Below are 27,897 nucleotides of genomic sequence, written 5' to 3' on the forward strand. Positions count from 1 at the left end.
GAGGATGCACTTTGAACTCTGACCTTGTACCTCAGCGTATGCGCTCTGAAGCGTTGACCAAGCCCAGGGTCAATCAAACAGAAGGTCATGAGGTCAAATGGTAATGACCCCTCTCTGGTTACGCAACAAAGCCCCACCAACTCCAGGCAAGGAACATCTAAACATCATCTATCCTGATCAACACAACGCAGCGTCCTGAAACAGAAAGTCTGTACGGGGCAAGGTTACCGGAGAGCCTGCGAGAGACTGGGAGGCCTTATATAAAAATAAAAATCAAATAGGCAAACGATATAGACAAGTAAAGACGGGACACCACCACTCGCCAATCTGACAAGCTCTCGTCCCATTTTTTGGAGGGAAATATTGACTTTATTGAACCATTTGATAGCAATTTGAAAAATTAATCTCCCATAACAAGCCAAGTGTAGATATTAAATAGCCTTCGCTAATTTACGATACGTGTTTGTGGCAGCGGATTGTCAAAAAATGGCCGCCAACAAGCTACTGGCTGGTGTCCCGCGATGCGTGGCAAAATGTGACGTAGCTTCCGTCTACTAGGTGTGTCCCGCACTCTCTCTCTTCCCCAAACAGCATGTGTCTAAACAACAGTCTCGGTGTTTGGGAGGCAGCGAGTACCATGAAATTCAGTATGGCACGTCCCAAGATACATGGGCGTGGACATGGGAGTGTGGCGGTGATGAGTCAGCAGAAAATGGATAAGCGTTCAAGAACGGATATGGGCATGGGACACACAGGTCAAAGACACCGGTGTTATCTTTCATGTGAAAACAGTTTAACAAATGACACATGGGGTTAAAATAAGGCACGGAGGATAAAAAGGACAAGGGGGATGCCCCATGAGAAAGGATGAAGTAGTCTTGGAGTAGGGAAATCAGGTTAGCAGAGAGGGAGAGAAGACATAAAAGGGCGGGGGTATCAGGGTGTGTGTGTGTGTTTGTACAGGGGGGATTGATCAGAGGGGTGCCAGACACAAAGAGGCCAGGCCATGGCCGGTGGCACGCGATGGGCAGATTAACCAGCGTTTCCTCCCCTAACTGAAGCATTAGGACACCTGACTGAGTCCCGCCAATGGCAGCTAGCCAAAGAGGGAGGGAGCTAGCCGGGGCTCTTCAGCAACACAAAGAGGGGTGGGGTGGGGTGAGGGAGAGGGAAAAAAGGGGGGGTACATGGAATGAGGAGGGGGGCTCGAAGCCTCACCCCTCACCATCTGCTGCCCGGGCTAAGTGAGGACAAGGGTTGGGCCAGAGAGTGGGGTGGAGAGGTGTGAGTGGATGTGCATGCACAAAACCCACGTGCATATATGTGTGTGCATGCGCATGTATGTGTGTCACTGGGTGGGTGAGTGGAATGGCAGATGGACAGGGCACACTACTGGCACTGGCGCTTTGAAGCAAGTCAGCCCACATTAAGAAATAACCCCCCCCCACCCCACCCCACACACACACCTTCCAAAATCCTGCCACCTAATCCAGTGCCAGCCAATTCTTTATGTTGTGGTTGGTTTGATTAAGACATCCATAATTAGAGACATTAGGAGCTTGTTGAGAGGGGTGTGTGTGTGAGCTGCTTATCCATACGGCTGTTAACTGTAGTCAAAGCCAAGCAAAGATGTAGCCCCTTATATCTAACACCGCATACAATTTTACCATTAGCATCCTGATCACTTTTCAAAATGGGGTTGTGTGTATTCATACCCCCCCCCCGACCCATTGTTACGCGAGGTTGGGAGCACCCCCTCAAAAAAAATTCCCCCAACCAAATTATACTCATTAACATCCTTTTGTTAAACATGATTCCCCCTCTGCTATGGGTGTTTGTGTGCTTGTTTTCAGTGTGTTGTGTGTTTTTCCTGTGAAAAGGGGGTCAGAGCAGCAGACCGTTCAGTCTTGCTGAGCAGTAATCTGAAAATGCCTGTAATCCTCCACACACAGCCCTTCTGGACACTGGCGTAGTGCAGAGAGGCGCAGCTACTCTTGTCTCCGTTAGAGGCCATGTGTCTGAATGAGCTTGACACGCAACCAGAGCCTTACAGCTGCCAAAGCTGCCCCAGCCACTCATTTGCCATAACCGCCATCTCTCCCACACCCTTACAACCAGCGGTTTTGTTGTGGGCAAATGCACCTGAACGCACTTCACCCACCTTTTTTTTTTTAATTTGCAGATTCTTGTTTATCCGCCTCTTTTCATGCTGGCAAATTGACATGGTACACAAACGGTATCAAACTGATTTGAAAATTCTCAAAATTGGTAGTCGCTTGCCTAATGACAATCACTGCTTAAGATCAGTTTCAGCCATCATTTTATTCACCACCACATCACAGCAAGACTGCAGGCCGGTGGCCAGGCTTTAACAGAGTTGGCTATAGTGACACATGATATCAAAATGATTAACATGTACAACTGAATTTACATGAGTACAACTACTGCGGACAAACTAAAACCAGTGTGACGTCACATATATCCTACTGTGTCAGAGCGCGAGCAACACACGCGCGCGCACACAGCTTGGGGGGGGGGGGCAAAAAATAAACAATTATGAGTTTTACTTTGCGCCGCCTTCACCAATAAAAACAATTCTAGTTCAGATTTAACCACATTTTCGCTTGGTAACTTCAGTCGCGTTTTTCCATGGGATTTCTGTAACGACGAAGTGGCACTGAAGTTTCTGAAAAACAAAACAAAAGAAAATATGGCACATATACAACCTTTAATTCAACTCCCTCATTCGCATAACTATTCTTCAGTCTCCCCTCAGGAGGATTTTACTACCACCACCAACAACACTTACCTTGGTGACGGTTTGAGAAATGCACCGTTTTGCGACAGTGGAGTCGCTTTTCTTGCACAAGGTGCGTCCCAGTTGGACGTCTAGGATGTAGTTAATTCCCGCAACTACCTATACACGCACGCACACACAAACAAACAAAAAGAGGTGCACGGCTCTAACAAGACGTTCTCCCGTATTTCGTCCATGCGCTTACATTTCAACTGGAGGACCCCTCTGGAAGGGTTTACCTGAGTTTTGGCTGACGTGATGTTGAGAAGCTTGTACGTAAACTCGTCCTGGACGTTGTCTCGGTTGAATTCACGGAGGGCGAACAACGCTTCCCTCCGCACGTCGGTCCTGTTCGGTGGGACGGCGTGCGGCTCACCGGTCATTACAGCTTGACCGGAGGCGACAAAGCACAAGCAAAAGCCAATGAACAGGACCATGGTTGGAGGACTCCCCAGAAAAATGCACCAACAGAGGCTTATATATACCAATACGCTACTCACTCACACACACACCTGCATGTGCTTCGCTGATCCGCGCACCTGTGCGACGCAGCGCGTGCCAAATAAAGTGAAACCTAATTTACGTGGCGATGAGGAAACATATGCCCAAATCACATTTCATAAATTTAAGATGAAGTAACCCGTTAACCAAAAAAGGAAAAATAGGCAAAAATACAAATCAAAACGAAAAAACATTTTTTTGATGTTAAAATGAAACATGACAGAAGTGAAATTGTGCCTTTAATCAAACCATTTTTTATTCAAAAATGGCAAAATATAAACAGCACAGCACTTTTACATTTGTTCTTTGCACACGAGCCACTTCTAGTGTTAAACAAGTGTTTAAAAACATGGCAACATGTGAACAAACAATCATTACTGAAACGGGGGGGGGGGGTTGGGGGGGTTATATTAAAAAAAATCAACATTCCCCAAAATGTCCTACAGTCCTACTTAAATTGGTAACAGTTCAAAACAACATGACCATCTATTTCTAAGACTCCCGAATGCACATGAGGGAGAGAGCGAGAGAAAGGCTCAAACTTTGCCACAACAGAGGAAATACCTCTCGTTTATTTGGAAACAACTGACACGATACATCAAAAAGCACTTCACTATGGCAGCGCCGTAAGAGCAAAAACACTTGACATACACCTCAAAAACAAAATGATCCCTTTAACAATGAAGGAATGTAGGGCTAACTTTTTTTTAATTTTTTTTTTCATACATAGCTGGAAATACGGGTGAAAAACCAAAGAGACAGGTGGAAAAAAACATCAGACATCCCATGCAGGCATAAGCAGGTAAGCATCTGGACTACTGTAGTACCTAGCTTACACATCAACTGTTAGCATCACCTATGGACAGACAGGGCCTCACAGACACGGCATGGATCTTGCTCCGCGGACCGGGTTACTTGGCGGTGGTCTTCAAAAGCCATTAAATGTAGCACGGGTCCTGGACTGATAACCCGTGTGTTTTGGCACCAAATGGTTGTGGGTCCTTGCACTACAATTCAAAACAGCACTTGGGCCTAACAGGTTGTGATTAAAGTGAAATGTGGCGATATGTTTGTTAAAGGTTCCAGGAAATGAAAAGTCTCTGTTCAATCCTGTGAATTAATTCACATCTATTTAACACTATAATCTAGAGATTAAAAATATAAACACAAAATTAAAGAATATAAGAAAAACTTCTTTCCCTTCCTAATGAATACAATTTTTTTTTAGTTATGTCATCCTGCACTTACAAAACAAAAATGTCCCAACGAACTGGGAGTGAGAGAAGACAAGTGACCTTCTACCGTTAAACTCAAAGTGGAAAGTAGCATGTTTATATCCACATTCTTCTAAAAATGCCAGGCCATTACTGCTTGTTAGTCAAATCAGACATGGAGTATGGTTCCAGGACAAAATCCCATCCGACCATTCATTCAAATATTCGTACATCAAATTGTAGACTTCTGCGGTGCTCTACGTGCCATTTCAGGGGACCTTTGAAAGGCAATGTATCATTGCCTTTACAAAATGACATGATCCATAACATTAAGCTTTTGAAAAGAACTACAAAATATTGCTCTATTAGAATACTTTATACGAGTCTAGAGCAACAATTTGTCAGTGCATTCCAGGTAAGATTTGTTATCCTAACAGGGCACGTTGTACCAGAGGTGCCAATGGCAAATCTTTCGGGATTTAAGAACTGAATATCATCTTGTCCAGTCAGCCAATTTCAGGTATATATATATAATCCAGTGAATCAAGTAAATTCTTTGAGACAGTACAAGCCTCTTTCATGCCATAAGCAATCATCAGCTGTCAATACGTTTATTGACAGCTGATGATTGCTTATGGCATGAAATAAAATGTATTGACAGCCGATGATTGCTTATGGCATGAAACAGGCTTGTACTGTCTCATAAAGAATTTACTTGACTCACTGGCACTTTCCCTACCATTGAGTGTTTCTTTTAACAAAGTTTTGTATATATATATATATATATATATATCCATTATCCAAACCGCTTATCCTGCTTAGGGTCGCAGGGATGCTGGAGCCTATCCCAGAAGTCATTTGGCGGCAGGCGGGGAGACACCCTGGACAGGCCGCCAGTCCATCACAGGGACGACACATTCACACCTAGGGACAATTTTTAGCATGGCTAATTCACCTGACCTACATGACTTTGGCGGCAAGGTGGCGCAGTGGTTAACACGGTTGCCTCACAGCAAGAAGGTCCTGGGTTCGAATCCCGGGATTGTCTAACCTTGGGGGTCATCCCAGGTCATCCTCTGTGTGGCGTTTGTATGTTCTCCCCGTGTCTGTGTGAGTTTCCTCCGGGTGCTCCGGTTTCCTCCCACAGTCCAAAGACACACACACACACACACACACACACATACACTACCGTTCAAAAGTTTGGGATCACCCAAACAATTTTGTGTTTTCCATGAAAAGTCACACTTATTCACCACCATATGTTGTGAAATGAATAGAAAATAGAGTCAAGACATTGACAAGGTTAGAAATAATGATTTGTATTTGAAATAAGATTTTTTTTACATCAAACTTTGCTTTCGTCAAAGAATCCTCCATTTGCAGCAATTACAGCATTGCAGACCTTTGGCATTCTAGCTGTTAATTTGTTGAGGTAATCTGGAGAAATTGCACCCCACGCTTCCAGAAGCAGCTCCCACAAGTTGGATTGGTTGGATGGGCACTTCTTTGAGCAGATTGAGTTTCTGGAGCATCACATTTGTGGGGTCAATTAAACGCTCAAAATGGCCAGAAAAAGAGAACTTTCATCTGAAACTCGACAGTCTATTCTTGTTCTTAGAAATGAAGGCTATTCCATGCGAGAAATTGCTAAGAAATTGAAGATTTCCTACACCGGTGTGTACTACTCCCTTCAGAGGACAGCACAAACAGGCTCTAACCAGAGTAGAAAAAGAAGTGGGAGGCCGCGTTGCACAACTGAGCAAGAAGATAAGTACATTAGAGTCTCTAGTTTGAGAAACAGACGCCTCACAGGTCCCCAACTGGCATCTTCATTAAATAGTACCTGTTAGAGCCTGTTTGTGCTGTCCTCTGAAGGGAGTAGTACACACCGGTGTAGGAAATCTTCAATTTCTTAGCAATTTCTCGCATGGAATAGCCTTCATTTCTAAGAATAAGAATAGACTGTCGAGTTTCAGATGAAAGTTCTCTTTTTCTGGCCATTTTGAGCGTTTAATTGACCCCACAAATGTGATGCTCCAGAAACTCAATCTGCTCAAAAAAGTGCCCATCCAACCAATCCAACTTGTGGGAGCTGCTTCTGGAAGCGTGGGGTGCAATTTCTCCAGATTACCTCAACAAATTAACAGCTAGAATGCCAAAGGTCTGCAATGCTGTAATTGCTGCAAATGGAGGATTCTTTGACGAAAGCAAAGTTTGATGTAAAAAAAATCTTATTTCAAATACAAATCATTATTTCTAACCTTGTCAATGTCTTGACTCTATTTTCTATTCATTTCACAACATATGGTGGTGAATAAGTGTGACTTTTCATGGAAAACACAAAATTGTTTGGGTGATCCCAAACTTTTGAACGGTAGTGTATATATATATATATATATATATATATATATATATATATATATATATATATATATATAAGCCCAGGGTGGTGTAGCATCTCAGTTTTCCTGCAGCCTCTATGCTTCAAAACTATACCTGCCAAGGTCGAGGTCTGAAATTAACTGGGGAGCCGAGGAATATTCCAAACTCAAAAACACATACCATTTTAAAATTAACCTACTGGATTACTTGTACGCCAGCTTTATTAATTTTATTTTTTTTTAAAATCCTTCAATCCAAAATGGGGTTTCAAGTGTGATTCCCTGCTTTGTATTTACTATGCTTAATTTGACTCATAGAAATTATATACTGTTGACAAGAGAACCCTTGAAAAAGATCAAAAATGCATCTGTGAGCAAAGTCAGCAACAGAATTCAGGCCGTCCAGTGATTCAAATTTAAAGACAACTTCTTATCCTATGTAGCATCCTAATCTGCTTTCTAGAACTCACTCCTTGTCAAAAAAAAGTGTTTGACATTGAATGGTATTTACATGTTTTGTTGCTGTAAAACCCCTTGAGGCAAAATTTGTGATATTGGGCTACAAATTTGTGATATTGGGCTACACAAATAAAACTGACTTGACTTGACTTTAATGAACAACTGGTTCAAACAACTGGTGAAAAGATTGCAAATAACAATTTAACCCAATTTAAACAAACAATAACCAAATAACCAAACAATATAACTCAATTTAACCAAACAATAACCAAATAACCAAACAATGTAACCCAATTTCCCCCTGGGGATGAATAAAATATTCTGATTCCAAAAAAATAAAAAATTTAAAAAAAATGGGCGATTAACAAAGTAAGGACATCGCAGAAGCATGACGGAGGAAGAGCAAAAACGGGAGCATGGTGACAAGACACGGGATCCAGGCTGGCACTGCCCTGTATAAAGAAAGGTACGGGAAAGTCTGGTGTGTACATACGACTGCTTCTGTGGTCCAGTATGTGTATTGGAGCCTCTATGTGATCCTAAAGGTTTCCACACTCCGGAGAAAAGAGAGATTCCAGAGCCAAGCCTTCTTCGCTCATAACGTCTTTCTCTGGCTTGGGCTTTTTAAAGAGGGATGGAAGATTCCGGATATGAACCTCCTTTCTGAACTGCTGGCACAGGGCTTTCTGTGGGCCAAGAAGAGACACAAGATATTAACATATCTGTAATGAGATACTGTAAAAACAAAATACATTTCATCACGGAGGAAGTTTTACCAAAGTTTGTAGCCCTGTTAAATTTCCGAACAATTTCTTCACCTAACACAGAACATTTACAACATGGCCCAAATCATTTCTGTGCCATGAGTCACACTGCCACACTAGTGCGTTCAGATGCAGCGCGTAGTGGTGATATTAGAGAAACACTGCCCTCCAGCGATAAAACTTGGCATTACCCCCACAGCTCCAGCAACGAGTTTCTTAAACTGGTCCTTTTTCTTCTTATCGCTGACTTTCTGGGCATTGGGGTTGGGGTCCATCAACCTGTGATCATACTGTTCCAGAGCTTCCATATTGATGTCAGGGATCTGGTTCATCACATTTCTCAGTTCCATGTAGCGCGGCCGCTAGAAAACAAACACACACACACACAAAGGGAGTGAGGTCGGGATGTTTAACAGCTGCAAAGTGCAAGACTGTTTCCCAAGTCCTGTAGATAGCACTTTGAATTTTTTTGGATTGTATTTAACTCAAATAACTTCCGCGTAAGTAGATTGTTACTGCTCTGTCCTACTTGCCAGGGAAAAGGGTATGATAAGGTATTGAGGAAAAAGGTAGACGGGACCAGACAAAGAAAAACAATAATAATTGAACAAATCATAAAAGAATGAGTTTTTCCAGACTCACCAAGTTATCGTAGATGAGCATGGCCAGCTGTGTGAGTGTGTTGTTGCAGAACTCGTGCTGCCCATGCATCTGCAGGCCCTTCAGAACACTGGTGTAGAACCACACCACTGCCTCAGAGAGAAGGCTACAGCTTACAACCTGAAAACAAAGACAAAAAGCAAATGAAAACTAAGCTTATGAGGTAACTCACTGAAACCATCATATAGAAAAATGTGTTTTTAAAAAATGACCCTTTAACTTTATTCACAAAAAAAAAAAAGACTTCAAACTGAGGTGTGTTACCTGTCGCAGCAGGGTCCAGCAGACCATGGAAGCAGTGCGGTGACAGATGCTAGCGTCCTTCCATGACAGCGAGGTGAAGGAGAAGGTCAACAGATTCATGTAGATGTCCTGGCGCAACAAAATAACCAATCAGAAAAAAGGAAACACAAACAAAAAGAAACTTGGAATCCAAAAACATGCGAAACATCTGTATATATTGTAGGGCTGATCACTAATAACTCTTTTGGTAATCAAGTAACCTGTAGATTATTACGATTATGAGTTAACTGGATAGGGAAAAAAAGTATGTTTAAGCATTTTATTCAAGAGCAACAATGTAAGATTCATTGGCCTACAGATTACATTCTGGTCCCTCCTGTAGCCCAATGTAATGTAATAGCTCCCCTCTTTGCGTTATGCTTTTTTATATCCGGTCCATGTTCTTGTATTGTCCTGTTCCATTAGCTCTCTTACGGTGACCTTCAGTGAACAGAAAGGCGCCACTCAAATCAACTTGGACAAAGGATGCTTTCTGTTGAGGTGCTGCAACATGGACATTATGCCGTTGCGGTAGGCAAGTTTAGCTTTGCATGCTTGCAGACCACTTCTTCTTTGCATTTTAGTGGAAAATGGTTCCAAACTTCGGGCATTTTCTTTTATTTCTTGGCTCCTGCCTCTTTTTGTTCATCATTACTGACTACATCAAGGTTTTTTTTTTATTAAGTTAAAACTTATTCATTTACTGGTGACAGCCATAATATATTGTCTTTTATGGAAGCTGTGTAATGTGTCTGAGACTGACCTCGTGTTTCGCCAGGCATTTTCCCAGCTCGGTTAGCTCATCTGTTGGCTGTGTAGCGGAGACTGTCTGAGGCAAGTCTGTGATCATTTCTTCATCTAGAGGAACACATTTTCACACATTAATTAAACACTCATCATCATAATCACCAGGAAATGTAAACATACTCTTTAGAAACAAAATGATACCAACAATATTAGATTCAAAATCTGTCCCTTGAAACTGTCTTGATGCATGCTTAATAATCCAGGTAAGGTAATCCTCGAAAGTTGAATCAGTTCATCTGACCACAACGTTTATTGGGAGAAATAAATGTAATAAACGTTGTGTCCAGATGAACTGATTCAACTTTCTGGGTTGTCCCTTGAAACTTACCATCTCCTTCTTCCTTGTTCCCTGCTGGTTCAGGCACTTTGCGGGAAATGCAGCTCGCAGCTAAAAAGGGAAGACAGCAATATTAGGGTCTTTTGAAAACTCAATGTCTAGGCTCCCAAGAGGTCTTAGTACAATAAAGGCTGATCAGGAGGTCAACTGGTATGTTCTTGAAATGCCACATTTCCTACCCTTTAAAGTTTTCAATACATTGATAATACAGTAATGGCTAAATATCACTCATAGCTCAGTGTCTTTGGGGAATTATTGTTGTCCCTCTGTGCACAGACAGGTAAACTGTTTTAGAGGAGAGAGATGGCAGGTATCCTGCACTTCTATTTTAATAGAAAAGGAGGAGGAAAAAGGTGCCATTTAAAATGTGCACCATCAGTGACTTCACTGGCACATTTTCTGAAAATACTCCATGCCAATAAAAATACATGCAGGTGCACGCAGGTGGCTGGTGTGACAGAGGAAGATGCAGAGGACAGGAAGAAATGGAAACGGATGGTCGCTGTGGCAACTCCCTAAAGGGAGTAGCCAAAAGTAGTAGTAGACTCCATGCCAGTAAAAAAAGAAAAGGTTATCATCACCTGTATAAAAAGAGTTTGTGTATAGTCACCTGGCTAGATCCAAATCAATATTGGGGGTTTTGCAACTTTGCCTTCATTCACAAGGTATAATTTTTTTCCCCACCAACAGGGCACAAGAAACTGCTTTACAGTTATTTTAGTAACAGTAACGCTGCCAATAAACCAATCAAAAACTGATGAGAAACAAATTTTCAATGTCGGTGTAAAGCTTGACAAGTGTGGTTCCCTGTCAACAGCACTCATGTAATGTGAGCTGGTTATAGCTGTTGTAATAAACTCTATTCTTTGTCTTTCAGCAAAACACAACACACTTGTTATAGAGGCTAAGTCGACGCTTTAAGCCGTTAAGGTGTTGCACCACAGATAGCGTAATTGACGCACATATTACCGTGTCTGATGAACCAAAGTCCGAGACTGACTTGCCAGTTGAACACTGCGTCCATTTATTGTTAGTGTCCATTAAACCCAAACGTATTTCCAAAGACAAACAAACAGTAAAATCCAGAACCACAAGTAATGACGGCAGCAACAAGCTGCCTCAGCATGTGTCTCTGGGTGTGTGGTCAAAAATGGTTAACCTTCCAGGCGGTACACCTAACCAAACAAAGATTGGTTCCTATTGATACAACTGAGCACTAATTGGCTCCAACACGTCATTACTGGTCATCTCGAGTCCTACCTTGTATTGTGTGTGATCATGTTCAGTGAAAGATTTATCACCCGAGCCCTAAATAGCTGAGGAGTTCTTTTTGGCTGTTACCAGCAACACACAGTTAAATGGTCTATTGTCTAGCTTGCTAAAACAGCACAAAACTGACAAAATACAGAAGAAACCATCATTGAAGATACATTCCTGAACAAAACCCCAACAAAGTCATAATTCATGGTACCACATCTGAGTGCAGCACCAGAAATAAAAAATAAAAAAAACATAGAAAAGCTACTTTCAATAATGTTAAGAGTGTATCAGTCTTGTCAGTATAGTATTTAAACACAAAAGTGGAACTTACAAGAAGGTCTTGTCTGCTACAATGCACAGCATTTTACATTGTTTTCAGACATGATGGTAGTAAACAACTACAGAAATGAAAAGCGACAAATGACTTAACATTTTTGGTAATCAAAAATGCCATACAAATGGAGTTTTCCAAAACAACAAACCAATGAAGGAATAAATACTGACCACTACTTTGATTTGAATCAATGGCCCCAAGTAAGCAACAATTTATTCTTCATTAAAGGCACCAGTATGAAGGATAATTTCACAGTTAGAGTAATATTATACACGAGTACTCATACTTACTGAGAAGGTCAAGAATCTCTTTGGTAAGCAGGCGCACCAGTTGCTCCTCCATCATTTCCTGGGTTACCTGGCTGTCCTCCAATACAACCTCCTCAGCATCATCATCACTGAACATGAAAATGAAGACAGATGGTCAAGTTCAATGCTAATTGTAAAGACTATATGGGTTTTTGTTTTTTTTTTTGGATTTCCCCCCGTTTTTCTCCCCAATTGTACTTGGCCAATTACTACATTCTTCCAAGCTGTCTCGTTCTCTGCTTCACCCCCTCTGCCGATCCGGGGAGGGCTGCAGACTACCACATGCATCCTCCGATACATGTGATGTCGCCAGCCGCTTCTTTTCACCTGACAGTGAGGAATTTCACCAGGGGGATGCAGCACGTGGGAGGATCACGCTATTCCCCCCAGTTACCCCTCCCCCCTGAACAGCCGCCCCAACCGACCAGAGGAAGCACTAGTGCAGTGACCAGGACACATACCCACATCCAGCTTCCCACCCACAGACATGGCCAATTGTGTCTGTAGGGACGCCCGACCAAGCCAGAGGTAACACGGGGATTCGAACCAGCAATCCTCCATGTTGGTGGGCAATGGAATAGACTGCTATGCTACCCTGACGCCCCATAAAGAATATTCTGTTCAGACATAGGTACCCATCAAACATGTAGACATAGGGTAGGTTCATTTTCTTTGATAACTCTGACTTCATTAAAATGTTGGGTTTCATTTAGAATCATACAGGAAAAAAAATGTTATCAATCGCTTCAGTATTGAGAAACATCACTTTAGTGAACCTTTTCACTAGGCTTCAATACAGTCCAGTGGGGCAATGTTTTAAGGCTTAAAGAAACATTGAAATATCTACTTTTAGACAAGAAGAAGCTTACAGTAGTCACAAGTCGTTATATATTGGATTATCTCATCTCATCATCAGCTGCTTCTCCGGGGTCAGGTCGCAGTGGCGGCAAGCTAAGTAGGGTACTCCAGAGATCCCAAGACATTCCCAGGCCATATTGGACATGTAGTCCCTCTAGCGAGTTCTGGGTCTACCCTGGGGTCTCCTCCCAGTTGGAAGTGCCCGGAAAACCTCCAAGGAAGGCACCCAGGAGGCATCCTAATCAGATGCTCGAACCACCTCAAATGACTCCTTTTAACGCGAAAGAGCAGCAGCTCTACTCCAAGCTCCTCACCCTATCTCTAAGGCTGAGCCCAGACACCCTACGAAGGAAACTCATTTCAGCTGCTTGTAATGGTGATCTCACCCTTTCGGTCACTACCCAAAGCTCATGAATGAGGGTTGGAAAGAAGACTGACTGGTAAACTGAGAGCTTTGCCTTCCGGCTCAGCTCCCTCTTCACCACAACGGTCCGGTACAACGTCCGCATTACTGCTGATGCTGCACCAATCCGCCTGTCAATCTCCCACTCTATCCTACCCTCGCTCGTGAACAAGACCTCCGAGATACTTGAACTCCTTCACTTGAGGCAACAACTCATCCCCAACCCAGAGGGAGCAATCCACCATTTTCCGGTAGAGAACCATGACCTCAGACTTGGAGGTATTGACTCTCATCCCGGCCATTTCACACAGCTGCAAACCGCCCCAGTGCGCACTGGAGGTTGCGTTCTGATGAAGCCAACAAAACCACATCATCCGCGAAGAGCAGAGATGCAATTCTGAGGTTCCCAAAACGGATACACTCCTCACCTTGGCTGTGCCTTGAGATCCTGTCCATGAATATCACAAACAGAATCAGAGACAAGGGATAACATTGGCGGAGTCCGACACCCACCGAAAACGTGTTTGACTTTGTGCCGAGAATGCAGACACAGCTCTCACTTTGGTTATACAAGGACTGGATGGCTTGTAGCAACTGCCCCAGTATCCCATACTCCTGCGGTGCACCCCACAGAGTTCCCCAGGGTACACGGTCATTGGATATGTTGGATTATATCAAATTAAAATGACTATTTTGCACTTCTGCAAATCTGTTTCCTTTGCTAAATCTGTGCTGATCTCTGGAAGTACACATCTGTAGCTAATGCTACATGAGCTGCTCTCAAGTATTCACATGGTTGGGGTGTACTTGCACTACAACACTTGCGTACTAGCATAGAGAAGTTTCAAATCAAATCAGATTTTGCTCCTTTTCCAAACGTATTCTGAATTTTAAAAAAAGAAAAGAAAAAGTAAATGAAGATTTGTATGACTATACAGTGAGCTTCCCCTTTTTGAAAATGAGACATCATGTGGTTGTGGAAGGTTTAAATGTTTGGACTAGTTGAAGCCCAGTGAGAAGATTCAGCCATGTGGTACATTTCTCAATGCTGAAGTGCCTGACAATGTTTTAATGTGCTCTAGGATTGAAATTGTGAAACTATCCTTAAGTGGTTGAATTTACAGTCATGTCAAAGGAATCAAGAGGCATCATTTTAAAACAGCAGTGGGAAACTGTGCCACAAACTGCCATGTGTATGCAGGCTTTTTTCCAACTTAAACACTAAACTAGCTGATTTCGACAGTAAGCAACCATTTAAGAAAGAAGGGAACTAGTAAAAATCTTCATACACATGGCTGTCATTAAAACACGAATGTCCAGCACTGGTGAAAAAGTTACGGTAATATTTACCTTCTTATACCTATATAAACCTATGAATTTTACCCATTTAGTTCACTGTTATACAATTAAAGTCACAGGCATGCAATTATCATATTTTTTATGATTACATGACTTAGACTACCCATCTATGTGAGCACATACAAAGTAACTTACTTCATAGTACTCCTCAGGTTAATGATCTCCCACTTGACATTGAGTCTCTTTAATACCAAAGACAGAAGCAAAAATATGAGTATTGGCATCAAAGCAATAGTGATTCAAAATAGCGTTGGCTGAACAATGTGTCATTGCTGACAAGGATAATGAGATTGTCACACATAAGGAAACTCCAGAGATCTTGACCTGAATCATGTAGACTAACAGAGGTCCCAGCAGGGGGCAGAGAAGACTCTCATGGTACTCCTGAGGACATGATAGCACCAGCTGCTTCACAAACACACGTTCAAAAGTTAAGGAAAAATTTTGGTCATATTTGAGCAATAGCTTTTTCTCGGTAACTTACTAAACTTGTATAGTGCCCAGGACTGTACAAGAGGCCAATAAACTTCATGCATTCTATGCGCGTACCATTGTATAAAGCACAGAAAACATGATGATTAGCAGATCAAACAGACCCAAGTGAAAGTAAGGATATGAATCATAAGCCGGAGCCTGTGGTCAGGCACATGATCGAGAACGAAAAAGGCGGAGTCAACTATTTTTCCAGCCAAACCCTCAATGGTGTAGAAGTCCTGCTGAAGGGATAGACCTGCATTCCCCAGGATATGGAAGCTAGGTAGAGCAAAAGAAGAAATAATGTTTTCTATAAAAGAGACAAGGATAATTCCTAATCAATAGAAAGGATTTATAGAGAAGGTGGCTTATGGAAAAGAATCAAAGTTAAGAAAACTATACTGCTACAGCCCTTCTCTTACCAGTTTTCATACACTGTCCCAAAAAATCCTTGCATACGCTCCAGGTTGGTTTTGTACACTGGAGAGTCGATGTCTTGCAGAGGCTGAGGAAGACCTATAGAAAGCACTTCATTGAGCTGTTTTTTTTCCCCTCACCACAACAGTGTTCCCAGAGGATTGCTTATAATGGGCAGTAAAGTGACAAAACAACAATGGCAAGGAAATTCATAAAGAGCTGAACCCTTAGCAATGTAAGCATCTCTCACCGAGAACTATGTTCTTATCCACATCTAACAACTCGTGCACTCCGGAGAAGGTCTCACTCAGACGGGCCATGTTTTCTGTCATGAACAGGCTGTTATGAGTTCTTGGGTGAGATGAGAGAATCAGACAATAGAATCAGTATAAACAGAGGGATAAGGAGGATATTGGTAAAACTGTCAATACAGTTATATTCATTAATGTTATAGTTATTAATTGTCTGAGAAACCTAGCTGGACACACAGAGACACGTACAGAATCCACAGCAAGATCAGCTTACTTTATGAGAGTGAGGAGGCTGGGCAGTAGAGCCAGAATCAGATTGGTGCAGGGATTTTGGTAGATGGGAGCCCCAGCAGGGTTGTAACCTACCACAAAGCCCCCAGCCTTGGCCTCCTCCAGGTCTGCTGGCCAGCGTGCCCTCTTCACCACCCCTAAGGTGGTGCACAACCAAGAAATCAACTGGACAAAAACAGAGGCCAGAGATTAGAAGATACCATTTAATATAAAGTGCCGCTGGCTGATGTATACAATGTGAGCCACTTCTCATGTATCAAGAAAAGAACAGGTAAAATACATAAGCTGCAAGGCTAAATGAGCTGATCACACCTCAGGAGGAGATTTGAGCTCACATACAAACACAGTCCAAACACAGACAAGTGTACCTGTGTCCTGTTAATCACCACTGTGTCCGCTTCTTTGTTTTGCTCGCTGATCACTTGATCAGCACCGACAAAGGACAGGAACAGGGCAGGGTCGCACAAAACACTGAGACAGGCAGGGAGAGACAGCACTCAAATCTCCATAACAACATACGGTGCTCAGGGCATTTGCTGGAAAGAGTATATGTGTGAAAATAACGCACTGCTTTATCTCATCCGAGGTCCACTGTGTAACCACTGAGGCCATGAGTTCTTCCAGGAAGGCCTTCTGCTTGTCGAAGTCTTTGAGCTGGTTACTAATAAGCACCAGGGACTCCATTAGCGCACATTTCTCCATCTGAGTCAATGAGCCGTCGCTGGAGAACAGCTTCTTCACATGGCTGTAGAGCATGTCAAAACAAGGCTTGGGGGAGAGAGGCAGATGAAACTCATTAGCAAACTTATCAAACCTTGTAGCAAAGGGTATTAGAGTTACACATGTGTACTTGCTGTCAACTGTGAACAAACATGATTGCCCTCATGCTGCCTCGTTTCACTTAAGCAACACAAGGACATTCACTCACGAAAATGAATTGTGGGTAGTCTCGGCACATCTTGATGATGGAAGAGCTGGCATGTCTTCTGACATTCTTTACGGCTCTGCTCCGGAGTGCCTAAAAATTATGAGTGAGATGTCCATTTCTTGGTTTTGAAAAAAAATAAAGATTGGAATTTCTTCCTGCATCTGCAATTCACCTTGTTTTCCTGGACAACCTCAAAGGTGATGGCGGTTAACAGCTGTGGGGAATTGGGAAACACAGTTCAATGCAATGTCGAAAGAAAAAGATAGAGAGACGGACAGAAGCCACGTCCCTGACACCTATAAAATGTCATATAAATACATCCAATACATAAGGAACCAAAAACTGGCTCAGCTGACCTTGAAGAGGACCTTGGGCAAGAATTGAGGTCTGTGTATGACAAAGGGGAAGAGGGCAGAGACATTGGTGAGGACATAGGATAGGATGAGTGGGTCTTTGGTGTTGTAGTCCAGCACAGCCTGCAAGAGCTCTATGCCCTGGTCTATGGGCAGCTTCTATAAAACAAGAGGCAGAAGACAAGGGCAAGTTTTACTCAGTGATACTTTCCTTGATAAAATACTGATGAAAACGGTTTGTCAGCTACCTTTTTTCCTTTTTTCCATAACAAAAATGATCCAACAATTAAAAATGAACCTTTGATTCTAACTGGAATTCAGAAAAAATAAGACAGGTATGATCCAAGTTGTTTTAAACAATGAAATAAACCAATGTGTTAATTAAATTTATGAAAACTGACTGAATTAAAATTCCCCTTTGTAAACAAAACAATGCCGAGCTCTCAATGAATTTCATCACAGATTTGTGTAGGGAAGTGAATTCAAATATAGTTTGATATAATTACAAATCAAGCAATGCCATTGCATTAGAATGGCTATACAAATTAATGCTGGTTTATTATGATCATAACTATCAGCATTATGAAAATAATTTTTTGTACTGTTTCACAATATGGTTTCTTGTACCTCTTCGTCCAGAATTTTCAAAGTCTGGGTGACCACACACTCTGTGAAAACTGTCATGGCATCCCACTTGACCACTGATGGGGAGAGGAGAGAGCACCGGCCATCGGGCATTCTGGCTACAAGAGTGAGAAAAAGACAGAGTATGGAGGGTGAGAAAGAGAAGGGGAAAAATGAGAATCCAACATGTCTAAAAATAAATAAATAATGATAATAATAATAATAATAATGAGTAAATAAAACATTTTTTTTTTTAAACGTCACAAGAAGTTGCAATTGGGGGCGGCACAGTGGCGCAATGGTTAGCGTGGTCGCCTCACAGCAAGAAGGTCCTGGGTCCAAGCCCTGGGGTAGTCCAACCTTGGGGGTCGTCCCAGGTCGGCCTTTACGTGGAGTTTGCATGTTCTCCCTGTGTCTGTGTAGGTTTCTTTCGGGTGCTCCGGTTTCCTCCCACAGTCCAACGACATGTAGGTCAGGTGAATCAGCTGTACTAAATTGTCCCTAGGTGTGAATGTGTTTGTGTGTGTGTGGGGGGGGGGGCTCTGTGATGGCCTGGCGGCCTGTCCAGGGTGTCTTCCCGTCTGCCGCCCAATGACTGCTGGGATAGGCTCCAGCATCCCGTGACCCTGAGAGCAGGATAAGCGGTTTGGCTAATGGATGAATGGACGGAAGTTGCTATTGGCTGTTGCTAAAAGTTGCTAGATTATGTGATGACGTCACACAACACGTAACCACGTCTAATTTGCATACATTATGTAGCTGAATGGTATTCCGTCCTCTATGCAGTTTGGCTTTTTTTTTTGGTTCTTGGGTCTTTTTTTTTTTTGGAGGAGCGGGGTGGGGAAGACAAGTGGGGGTGGTGTAAAGGTAACTGTCATTGTTTTTTATATTTCTTTTTGTTATTGTTTTTTCATTTTTATCATCATCAACTAACTATTAAATGACTGACCGTTTTGTGGGGATAAGCTTTCATCAGCTGACCAAAATGAATCCAATGACATTGGCCGAGCTGCATAGTACTTGTTAGATGTGTAGAACATCTACTTCTGCATAATTAAAGTGGCTGATTCTACATAGGTCAATCATTAACTTTTAAATGTGGACAAGGCTAGAGCACTTGGAAAGGAAGACGTGACGTCATTCACAAATTGGTGAAAGATGATTTTTGCTGTTACTCGACAATGAGAATGGAGGTTGCCAAAGTTGTGAAAAGTTGCCATTTTTTGGGGGGGGGGGAATTTTCCCCCATCTTTCTCCCCAGTTGTACTTGGCCAATTACCCTACTCTTCCAAGCTGTCCCGGTTGCTGCTTCACCCCCTCTGCCGATACGGGGAGGGTTGCAGACTACCACATGCCTCCGCCGATACATGTGGAGTCGCCAGCTGCTTCTTTTCACCTGACAGTGAGGAGTTTTGCCCCCCAGTTCCTCCTCCTCTCTGAACAGGTGCCCCGACTGACCAGAGGAGGCGCTAGTGCAGCAACCAGGACACATACCCACATCCGGCTTCCCACCCGAAAGAAAACGGGCAAATGTGTCTGTAGGGATGCCTGACCAAGTCGGAGATAACGCGGGGATTCGAACCGGAGATCCCCATGTTGGTAGGCAACGGGATAGACCGCCACGCCACCCGGACACCCTGAAAGTCGCCAAATTTGTCACTAGATAAGATTTTTTAGTCGCCAGGGAAGGTCAAGAAGTCACTAAATCTGGCGACAAAGTTGCTTAATTGGCAACCCTATCTTGAGCACTCAAAGACATCAAGATGCATGAAAACTCTTTTACCAGTTGTCTTTATGCATGCTCAATAATCCAGATTAAAAAAAAATAATCACAAAGTTGAATCAGCTCATCTGCACAACATCTGGAGGGATGAAACGTTTCTCTCTCAAATGTTGTGTCCAGATGAACTGATGCAACTTTCTGTGTTTTACTAGTTATTATGACTAAGCTCTTGACTTGAAATCGGGCACATATGAGGCGACTTTTTAAGTCCTAATTGACTGGGAAAAGATCTCATCACACATTGAACGAGTGACTTTCATGGAGTGCAGTTGTAGACAAGCACACTAGTTACGACTGCAGTCACATAGGCACACACACTTTCCAACAAGCTCAGACTTGTCCAGATTCCAGTCATAAAAATCAAAAATGGCCGACGTCATCATGACAGCTTTGACTGGCCAAAGGTTCAATCGGGCAGCAAGCAATATGAATCTGCAGAGTCCGCACTCTACAACATGTGCCAACTGTCCACGTTGACCTGCTCTATTTTGCCAAAACTGATACAGACTCTCAACGATCTTGAAAATAAGTCGACATGGCCAAATTGGGGTTATAATTGGCCTTTTAACACTGGAACGACCAGGATTTCACTCCTACCTAAAATGACCACGGGCAGTCAAAATGATGTGGTTTTTAAACTCTATATTCTGTCAAGATAAACACCCAATTGAGATATTAATGCATTCCATATGTTAGTATGTCTGTTAGGAAACGACTGACACCAAAATTAACATTTTAACAATTATAATACTATTTTCAAACAATTTAAACTTCAGAGACGCATGGTAGAACTTGAATAGCAAAATTGAAAAAGTGAAAATATTACCTGAAAAACAAAATAGAAAACACATATTGCTACTCTAACAAACGTAACAAGGCCTATAAAAAGTGAAATGAAAAAAAAGAACTGAAAATCAATATCGAAACAGTCACAAACAACTTAAAAACTACTAGAACGACCATGGGCCATCAACATGACCGCCCATGGTTTTTAAACTCTATATTCTGTCAAGATAAATACCCAATTAAGATATTAATGCATTACATATGTTAGTATGTCTGTTAAGAAACGATTGACACCAAAATTAACATTTTAACAACTTTTAATACTATTTTTCAAACAATTTAAAATGGCCGCTGTCCAACGCCTGTAAATACTGCAATGCCTCGGTGGTAGTCATGGTGCTTCTGAAACGGTGTCTGTAACCAGACATGTTGGCATTAATCACAAATCAAGTTTAGACTATTACTCTGCACTGGAGAACGCTAGTGTGTTTCTAGGACAGAGCAATGAACTTCGTGAAGGAAACCGTGCAACCAAAACACGTCATAAATAGTGACATGACGCACACGATCACGGGCAAATTACGAGCAGTCTTTTTGGCAGCTCATGGTCGTTTTAGGTAGATCTTATAACTTTTTTGTGCAATTGATTTAAAACTAATTTTAATGCAAATATATGCAATTTTAGGAGCATTCAGGCAGCGGCAGGTCTGTCCCCCCCCCCCCCGACAAAGGTAATAAACTTTGAAAATCCAAAACCGTCAAAATGACGGCCTTGGTCGTTCTAGTGTTAATAATCTAGTGTGAGCCCGGCCTAAGTTGTTAGTGGAAATGGAAAACAAAAAATTCTTTCTGCAATCACTTTCACTTCTTTGTCTAATCTAACCCCAGTGGGTTAGATTAGAATCTAACCCCCCCCAAAATCAATTTCATATCACTGCACATTTTACTAATAAGACTAATCACATCACAAGCAGATGGGGAGGGGGAATCATCGCTACAGCCAAAATGACCAACACTGAGACATGCACATAAATCAATTTCTATGCCCAACAACACACAAAAGTTGCTAAAAATGAGCACAAACTGCACTTACGGGTGATGTTCCCTGTGTCAATGGGGCTGGCGATTTGGTACTGTAACCAATCCGATGCCATCTGAAAGGCTTCAAGAGGAGTGATGCGACATGCGCCCCTCACCACCTCACCTTGCTGCGCTCGGAATGCTGGGAGCATCAGTACAGAGTATGAAGGAAAAGAACAAACCAAAAACAACAAAAAACTTTCTTGTATTATCAAGAATTAATCTAACTACAACTGAATCAACACTACTTACAGATAAAGAATGAGTTGAAGTCCTCGTCGCTGTCAAAGTCTACACGCGAGTACTCACAGCTTGGGCTGTCCTTCTTGGAAGGAAAGCCAGTCTGGAGAGATGGAGGAATTATTATACAGGATATTATTTTCATTTAACAATTCCAAATGGTTTCTAATACTGCTATGGTTTACTGTCCAAGCACCTTGACTAGGTTGGTCATTGTTGCTCTGAGGTACTCGAGCGCCGTCTCCTTCACAGCTGGGTCCTTTGACAGAATTTCATGTTTGAAGAGAGCGCCCCATGTAATCTGAGTGGAAAACTTTAAAAACTAGAGAAGAGAGGAAACATTGGAGGACGGAATTAAAGTGGCAGTAGACAAATTTTTGCTTTAACTGCATTATGAAGTAAATGTTGATTGCACAGTGTAATGGCTATAGAATAATGATGCCATCGGCATTTAGATTGGTTCCCTATAAAGCCTCGCTTTCACTATGCAATTCTGTCTGCCAACGGGTACAATCTCACAGGAAAATGAGGGCTCGATTTATGGCACAAAGGAAATGTGTCAACCATTGTGTTGTGTTGCCAAAGTAGAAAGAGGATAGCGCTTTTGTTTTCCCCGGAAGCTACTGGTAGCTATCCCCAGTAGCGGAAATGGCGGATGATGGAACAACCGAAGTGGTGATGGAAACTACCCGGCAAGATAAAAAGAACCCTGTTAATAACGGAGGCAAAAAGGTGAAGAGGGAGAGTGACAGAAACAGAGGTAAAACAAGAGTGAACCTCGGACAGGCATCTCTTCAATGGAAAGAGCTCACGTTATATTGAACTGTTTCCCCATTGAGATCCATTTCCCTCTAGCCAGACAAAAGCGTTCACGTGGAAACAGGTTAGCTATTGGTTATGATTAGGTTAAGATAAGTATTAGGTTAAGCTTAGTTTGAAGATAGGTTTATGTTAATCAAGCATCCCGGTGTTCTATTGAACTCTGGCTAGGGGAAACAGATCTTGACGGGGAAACAGAGATCGATATAACACCCGGGACTTGAGAGGGTTCCAAACCGACATTCAGTTGGCATTCTTTCTACTGGATCAGTAATTACCACAACCTGCCAACTTATTAATACTACCGGATGTTTTATCTGCCTTTATAATATAATCATTACATTTAAATGGCGTTTTTCTAGACACCCAAAGCGCTTCACATTGAAGGGGGAAAAACTCACCTTAACCATCACCAATGTGTAGCACCCATCTGGGTGATGCACGGCAGCCATTTTGCACCAGAACGCTCACCACACATTAGCTTGAGGTGGAGAGGGAGGAATCATTGAGCCAATTACACGGAGGGATGATTAGGTGGCCAGATGGGGAGAGTCAGGTTGGGAATTTTGCCAGGACACCAGGGAACCCCCTACTCTTTGCGATAAGTGCCATGCGATCTTTAATGACCACAGTGAGTCAGGACCTTGTTTATGTCTTATCGGAAGGATGGCATCTCCTACAGCATAGTGTTCCCGTCACTGCACTGGGGCATTGGGATTTGATATTTGTTGTTTTTATTAGGATCAGAGGGAAGACTGCCCCCCACTGGCCCACTAACACCACTTCCGGCAGCAACTCAGTTTTCCTGGGAGCTCTCCCATTCAAGTACTAGCCAAACCCATACCTGCTTAGCTTCCATCATTTGGCAGAGCCAGGGTACATGTTGGTATGGCTGCTGGCATTTATCATAGTGCTGGGATCGGGGTATCTAGTCAAAACTGAGATTCTGATGGTTGTTTCTTGCTTTGAACAGTAGCTAGGCTGCTAATAAACAGAAAGCGATCTCGTTGTCTTTGTGACAGCAACGCAAACAACAATACCACTTGGAAACACTGGGGAGCAATTCTGAAAAGTTGTCTACTGCTGCTTTAACTAAGGTGGTGCCAGGGTTAATAGTATATGGCAAGCAAATGCAACTTTTCCACAATCTAAGCAATGGTAAAGCCTATCAAAAAACCTTCGAAATTAGCCTCACCAAACTGGGGTGTGTGGTGAAGGCCAAGAAGGCTTCCATGTACTTGCAGATGTTGGGAGGAACCTCTACTTCTGCATCTGAACCCTGTGGACAGTAAGTAACATTTTTAAGATGTCATAAAATCGTGGGCAGAAAATGTACATTGAAGGTAAACGTCTGTGTCAGTGTTCCAAAACTGGACAAGTGTGGATGATAGATTTTGCAGACAAACACATCATTGTTACCTGTTGAAAACTTAATAGACTCACCACTAATAAACAGAGTTGGGAGCCCAGGGCACAAAGGACCTGACACAGTCTCTTCAGGAAGCTGTAATGTCTCTCCACTACTCCCAATGTCTTCACTGGTCTATAGTAAATACACAGCAGTTTTTACAAACCACCAGACCTTCACATAGGCTGAAATGAACATGACCATTTCTGGGTCCATTTCATCACTGTCAAACCCCCTATGTGTAGAATTACTTACTGTGTCGGAGAGTAGTCGTTACATATAACTGCACCATCTGCTGACCTGCAACCACATGAACACAAGCCAGTAATTAAAAAAGGTAAGCCAGGACCTTTGATGAGGGACGATACAATGAATCATGCTGGACCAGATACTCACTGGGCCGCCGAAAGGATGTAGTGAATGGCCACATCATCAAACAGCAGCATAAATGGCTTCCTGTCCTCCAACTTGCCCTGTGGGAGAATGACAAAGCAATGAGTGACTGCATACAGCATAATATTCTCATCCCCATAACATACAAGGCAACTGTTAGTACATACAGTGGTGCAAAATTTTCCCTGTTGCTACTGAGACCATTGTTGAATTGTGCATCAGATCTATGGTTCTACAGTCAATGATTGCCAGTTTCATACTCGAAAGTTACCATACATGTGCCACTGCTATTAGTTTAAAGTTCTGGCTCATATGTGACTGCTGTATGATCCTTCTTCAACACGTGTTATCCTGTGACTAACCTTCCTGCTGATGGCGATGAGCAGGCACTCCACTGCCTCCAGTTGCAGCTCTGTCTCACTAAGTAACAGACACAGCATCTTCAAAAGCTGACAGTTGTCACTGGTAATGTGGGCCAGGGCCACCCAATCTATGTAGCCTGCAAGTGTGTTCAACGTCACCACAGCAACTCGACAGTGGGCCTTGGCCTGAACAGTATGGAATGGAGAAGGGGAGGAGACAGAGGAGGGTGAAAAGAGTGTTCTAGGGAGAGTCAAGTCACAGTTGTTAAAATCATCAAGATAAGTTAATGGGGTTTTTTTCCCCCAAGAGGAGAGGTGGAGACATTCTCTTACCTGCAATTCTTGTCCAGGTATTATTTTCTGAGTAAGAAAAAAAAAATCATTAGGAAAATTAAAGCTTAATTCTTCAGTTATTCACTTATGAAGCCCCCCCCCCCCAAAAAAATGACAGCAACATCAAAAAGTAATAGCTTATCTCTCCTTACATCTCATTGAATTTGATTCAATAGCAAATAAAGCAGGGGTGGGCTATCTTCTCCAGAAAGGGCCGGTATGGGTGCAGGCTTTCTTCCCAACCAAGCAGTTACACTTCATACTCAACCAGTAGAGTTTTTGCTCAGGACCTAGATCAGCAGGCTCACGTATGTAAAATGCTTAGCTGGAACAAAAGCCTGCACCCATACCATCCCTTTCTGGAGCAGATTACAGTCCCTTGACATAAAGAAATCAACAGCGCAATTGAAGTTTTAAGAACCCACTGACCAGTTTGCGAAAGTTGTCAACATTCATCTGTAATATGGTCAGCATGAAGCTAAAGATGTTGTCCATGTTTTGGGTGAGGGTCTGTTGGATGTCTCGGCGCCGCTGGGGGGGCAACGTCTGAAAGGTAATCACATCCTCGGCCAGCCGCAGAAGGATCAACATCACCAGCTCGGTCTGAGCCTCCTAGGAGGGACAATTTCAACTTTGAACTTATTTTGTTTGATCAAGATAGTTAAGTCAAGGTCTGCACTATTTTTACAAGTCTGACATAAAAACGAAATCTCAACAACCAATATTTGTTTGCACTGAAACATTACAGTATTTTTCTCTTTGGGGTGAACAGCTGCTTTAAGTGTCTCAACTTTTGCTTTGGCTGATTTAAACAGTCAGATATAAGATATATTTTTTGGGTTATGGTCTTTCTGCCAGCAGCCAAACTCACTGGGGGAAAAATGGTTAGGGGGAAAATTCATAACAAACACAATGTCCATAATAATAATATCAAAAATATTTTCTAACTTCGCTGGGACTGGAAGACACAATTTTCTCTTACTTTTCCAGGACTCACATTACAGTATGAACCCTGATCTGTGCTGCTAGCCCTTCTGCCAATGGATCAAGCATATGATGAAGCCACACAAACACAACAAGTCAAATACTGGTCATCATTAGCATGTGAAGCATTACATCATCCTATGCAAATTGCAATCAAAACAGAGGGAAATTCCACCATGCAGTTAAAGCGCACATGAAGGAAGTTTGTGAGTTACTTACCCCTAAGCCACTGAGAGTCTCCATTTCTTTCAGCATATCAGGCCAATGTTGAGGCCATTCTCGCTTTATCATCTCAACTATGATGCGTGACAGGGCATCTTTAATATGACTCTCCTCTTCCAAGATGGAATGGGTTCCCTTATAAGATTTAAAACAAGCATTACTAAGGCGTCTTCATTATGGTAGTTTGGAAAACTAACTTAAATCTAAAAGATTGTTCGGCCAGTTGAATTTCATTTGAATGACAGCTCCTGCACATTAATGGAAACTTCTCCATTAACCTGGAAGACCTACATCTGATAACAGCTGCATGGCACAATTCTTCAGCTGTAATTTCTCTTGCTGTGGCATATTATTCCATTGGAACCTGCTCTCACAGAAACGAGAAAAGGACAATTATTGCAGAGTGAGTCTGAAGCAGAGTGCTTTATCGTGTAACCATGGTATATAGCACCTCGTATAACTTGTGTGTTTTTACTCACTTGATGACATGTTCAAGGATTTGCAGACCGAAGTGCCTTACAACCGCTGTCTGGTCTTTCTCAGCCAATTGTAAGCCACATGGTACACATAAAGGACACATCTCTTTGAACTCTTCAAAAAACTGTTGCGACAAAATAACAGCCGGATAAATAACACAGCGGAATAACTGTAACAACACTGCAACAACTTTGCTAGCAAAACTAAGTAGGATTTAGATGAGTGACATTACATTTTTGTGGCTGATGACTTCAAAGTATCGGCAGGGCCATTACTTGCCATAGTGAACACGGCTAAGCAACTAACCATCACACGAACAAATAAATTCGAAGCTGTTATTTATAACTACAGCTCTCGTTAACAACTGATGGCCAACTCGTCTCATTTACAACTTCCAACGGGCGTCGGTGCTGCTTGCCCTAATGAACTTAAAAGTCAGCACCGAGTGTGGCGCTGATGACCACGGCAAGCTAGCTAGCTAAGTAGCTATCATTATTGCTAAATGGGCTACTGTTAACAAAATAAACTTAATGAAACTGTTAAACTAAGGTTTACGCTAATGGCAAAACTGGCTTTTCGGATTTAGCCATTTCTTATTCCGTTCAAATCAAAATAGCGATAAATACTAGCGTCTGTTAGCTAACAAATGCTTACTAGCTAGCTTTCAAACCCATCATGATGCTACCTTTAAGGCCTCCAGTCGGTATACTTCGCTTGATTCTGCATCCATCATCACATTTACAGCTTTAATAAGCTGATCGCACATAGTAGCCACTTGATCAGCCATGATTTCGGGTAGTGTCTGGGAATATTTATAAGACGAAACCAAGTAGAACCCTTATGCAAAGCACTTGCATACGACGATCTGCATGCATGAGAGGGAAAAAAACGGCGTGCACGAACAACAAAATGTGGTTCTTGTTTAGAACATTTCGCTCGCCGTCGATA

At 42.4% G+C, this 27,897-nt stretch overlaps 2 protein-coding genes across 2 annotated transcripts; both read right to left on the bottom strand.

The window, feature by feature from the left end:
- Window positions 1–2,608: 2,608 nt before the first annotated feature.
- LOC130122514 (cystatin-like) lies at window positions 2,609–3,234 on the bottom strand. The gene is made up of 3 exons (XM_056291446.1): window positions 3,037–3,234; window positions 2,810–2,917; window positions 2,609–2,686 (listed from the first exon to the last, which is right to left on the bottom strand). The coding sequence occupies exons 1-3, from the start codon at window positions 3,232–3,234 to the stop codon at window positions 2,609–2,611; spliced, it is 384 nt and encodes a 127-aa protein (XP_056147421.1).
- A 3,711-nt stretch (window positions 3,235–6,945) lies between these two features.
- On the bottom strand, window positions 6,946–27,805 carry LOC130122840 (exportin-5). The gene is made up of 33 exons (XM_056291882.1): window positions 27,635–27,805; window positions 26,952–27,073; window positions 26,764–26,836; window positions 26,470–26,607; window positions 25,696–25,878; window positions 25,267–25,293; window positions 24,934–25,119; window positions 24,575–24,651; window positions 24,434–24,478; window positions 24,214–24,313; window positions 23,966–24,049; window positions 22,148–22,273; window positions 21,964–22,054; window positions 21,725–21,853; window positions 18,066–18,181; window positions 17,442–17,597; window positions 17,258–17,299; window positions 17,086–17,175; window positions 16,726–16,925; window positions 16,526–16,628; window positions 16,141–16,322; window positions 15,866–15,966; window positions 15,621–15,714; window positions 15,341–15,477; window positions 15,049–15,146; window positions 14,860–14,906; window positions 12,087–12,193; window positions 10,194–10,253; window positions 9,822–9,916; window positions 9,041–9,148; window positions 8,759–8,896; window positions 8,308–8,478; window positions 6,946–8,038 (listed from the first exon to the last, which is right to left on the bottom strand). The coding sequence occupies exons 1-33, from the start codon at window positions 27,734–27,736 to the stop codon at window positions 7,892–7,894; spliced, it is 3,675 nt and encodes a 1,224-aa protein (XP_056147857.1). The 5' UTR covers window positions 27,737–27,805; the 3' UTR covers window positions 6,946–7,891.
- Between the last annotated feature and the right edge of the window lie 92 nt (window positions 27,806–27,897).

Source organism: Lampris incognitus, chromosome 13 (genome assembly GCF_029633865.1).
Source record: "Lampris incognitus isolate fLamInc1 chromosome 13, fLamInc1.hap2, whole genome shotgun sequence".
In the NCBI taxonomy this organism is placed as follows: Eukaryota; Metazoa; Chordata; class Actinopteri; order Lampriformes; family Lampridae; genus Lampris; species Lampris incognitus.

What these genes read in the sequence shown, in the direction of transcription:
- LOC130122514 (XM_056291446.1), bottom strand. Translation starts at nt 3,234, where the DNA reads ATGGTCCTGTTCATTGGCTTTTGCTTGTGCTTTGTCGCCTCCGGTCAA. An exon ending in TCACGTCAGCCAAAACTCAG is followed by an intron (nt 2,918 to 3,036) that starts GTAAACCCTTCC and finishes GTGCGTGTATAG; the next exon opens with GTAGTTGCGGGAATTAACTA. An exon ending in TTTCTCAAACCGTCACCAAG is followed by an intron (nt 2,687 to 2,809) that starts GTAAGTGTTGTT and finishes TTTGTTTTTCAG; the next exon opens with AAACTTCAGTGCCACTTCGT.
- LOC130122840 (XM_056291882.1), bottom strand. Translation starts at nt 27,736, where the DNA reads ATGGCTGATCAAGTGGCTACTATGTGCGATCAGCTTATTAAAGCTGTA. An exon ending in CTTCAACTCATTCTTTATCT is followed by an intron (nt 21,854 to 21,963) that starts GTAAGTAGTGTT and finishes TGATGCTCCCAG; the next exon opens with CATTCCGAGCGCAGCAAGGT. An exon ending in CAGGCTCCGGCTTATGATTC is followed by an intron (nt 15,147 to 15,340) that starts ATATCCTTACTT and finishes TAACTTTTGAAC; the next exon opens with GTGTGTTTGTGAAGCAGCTG.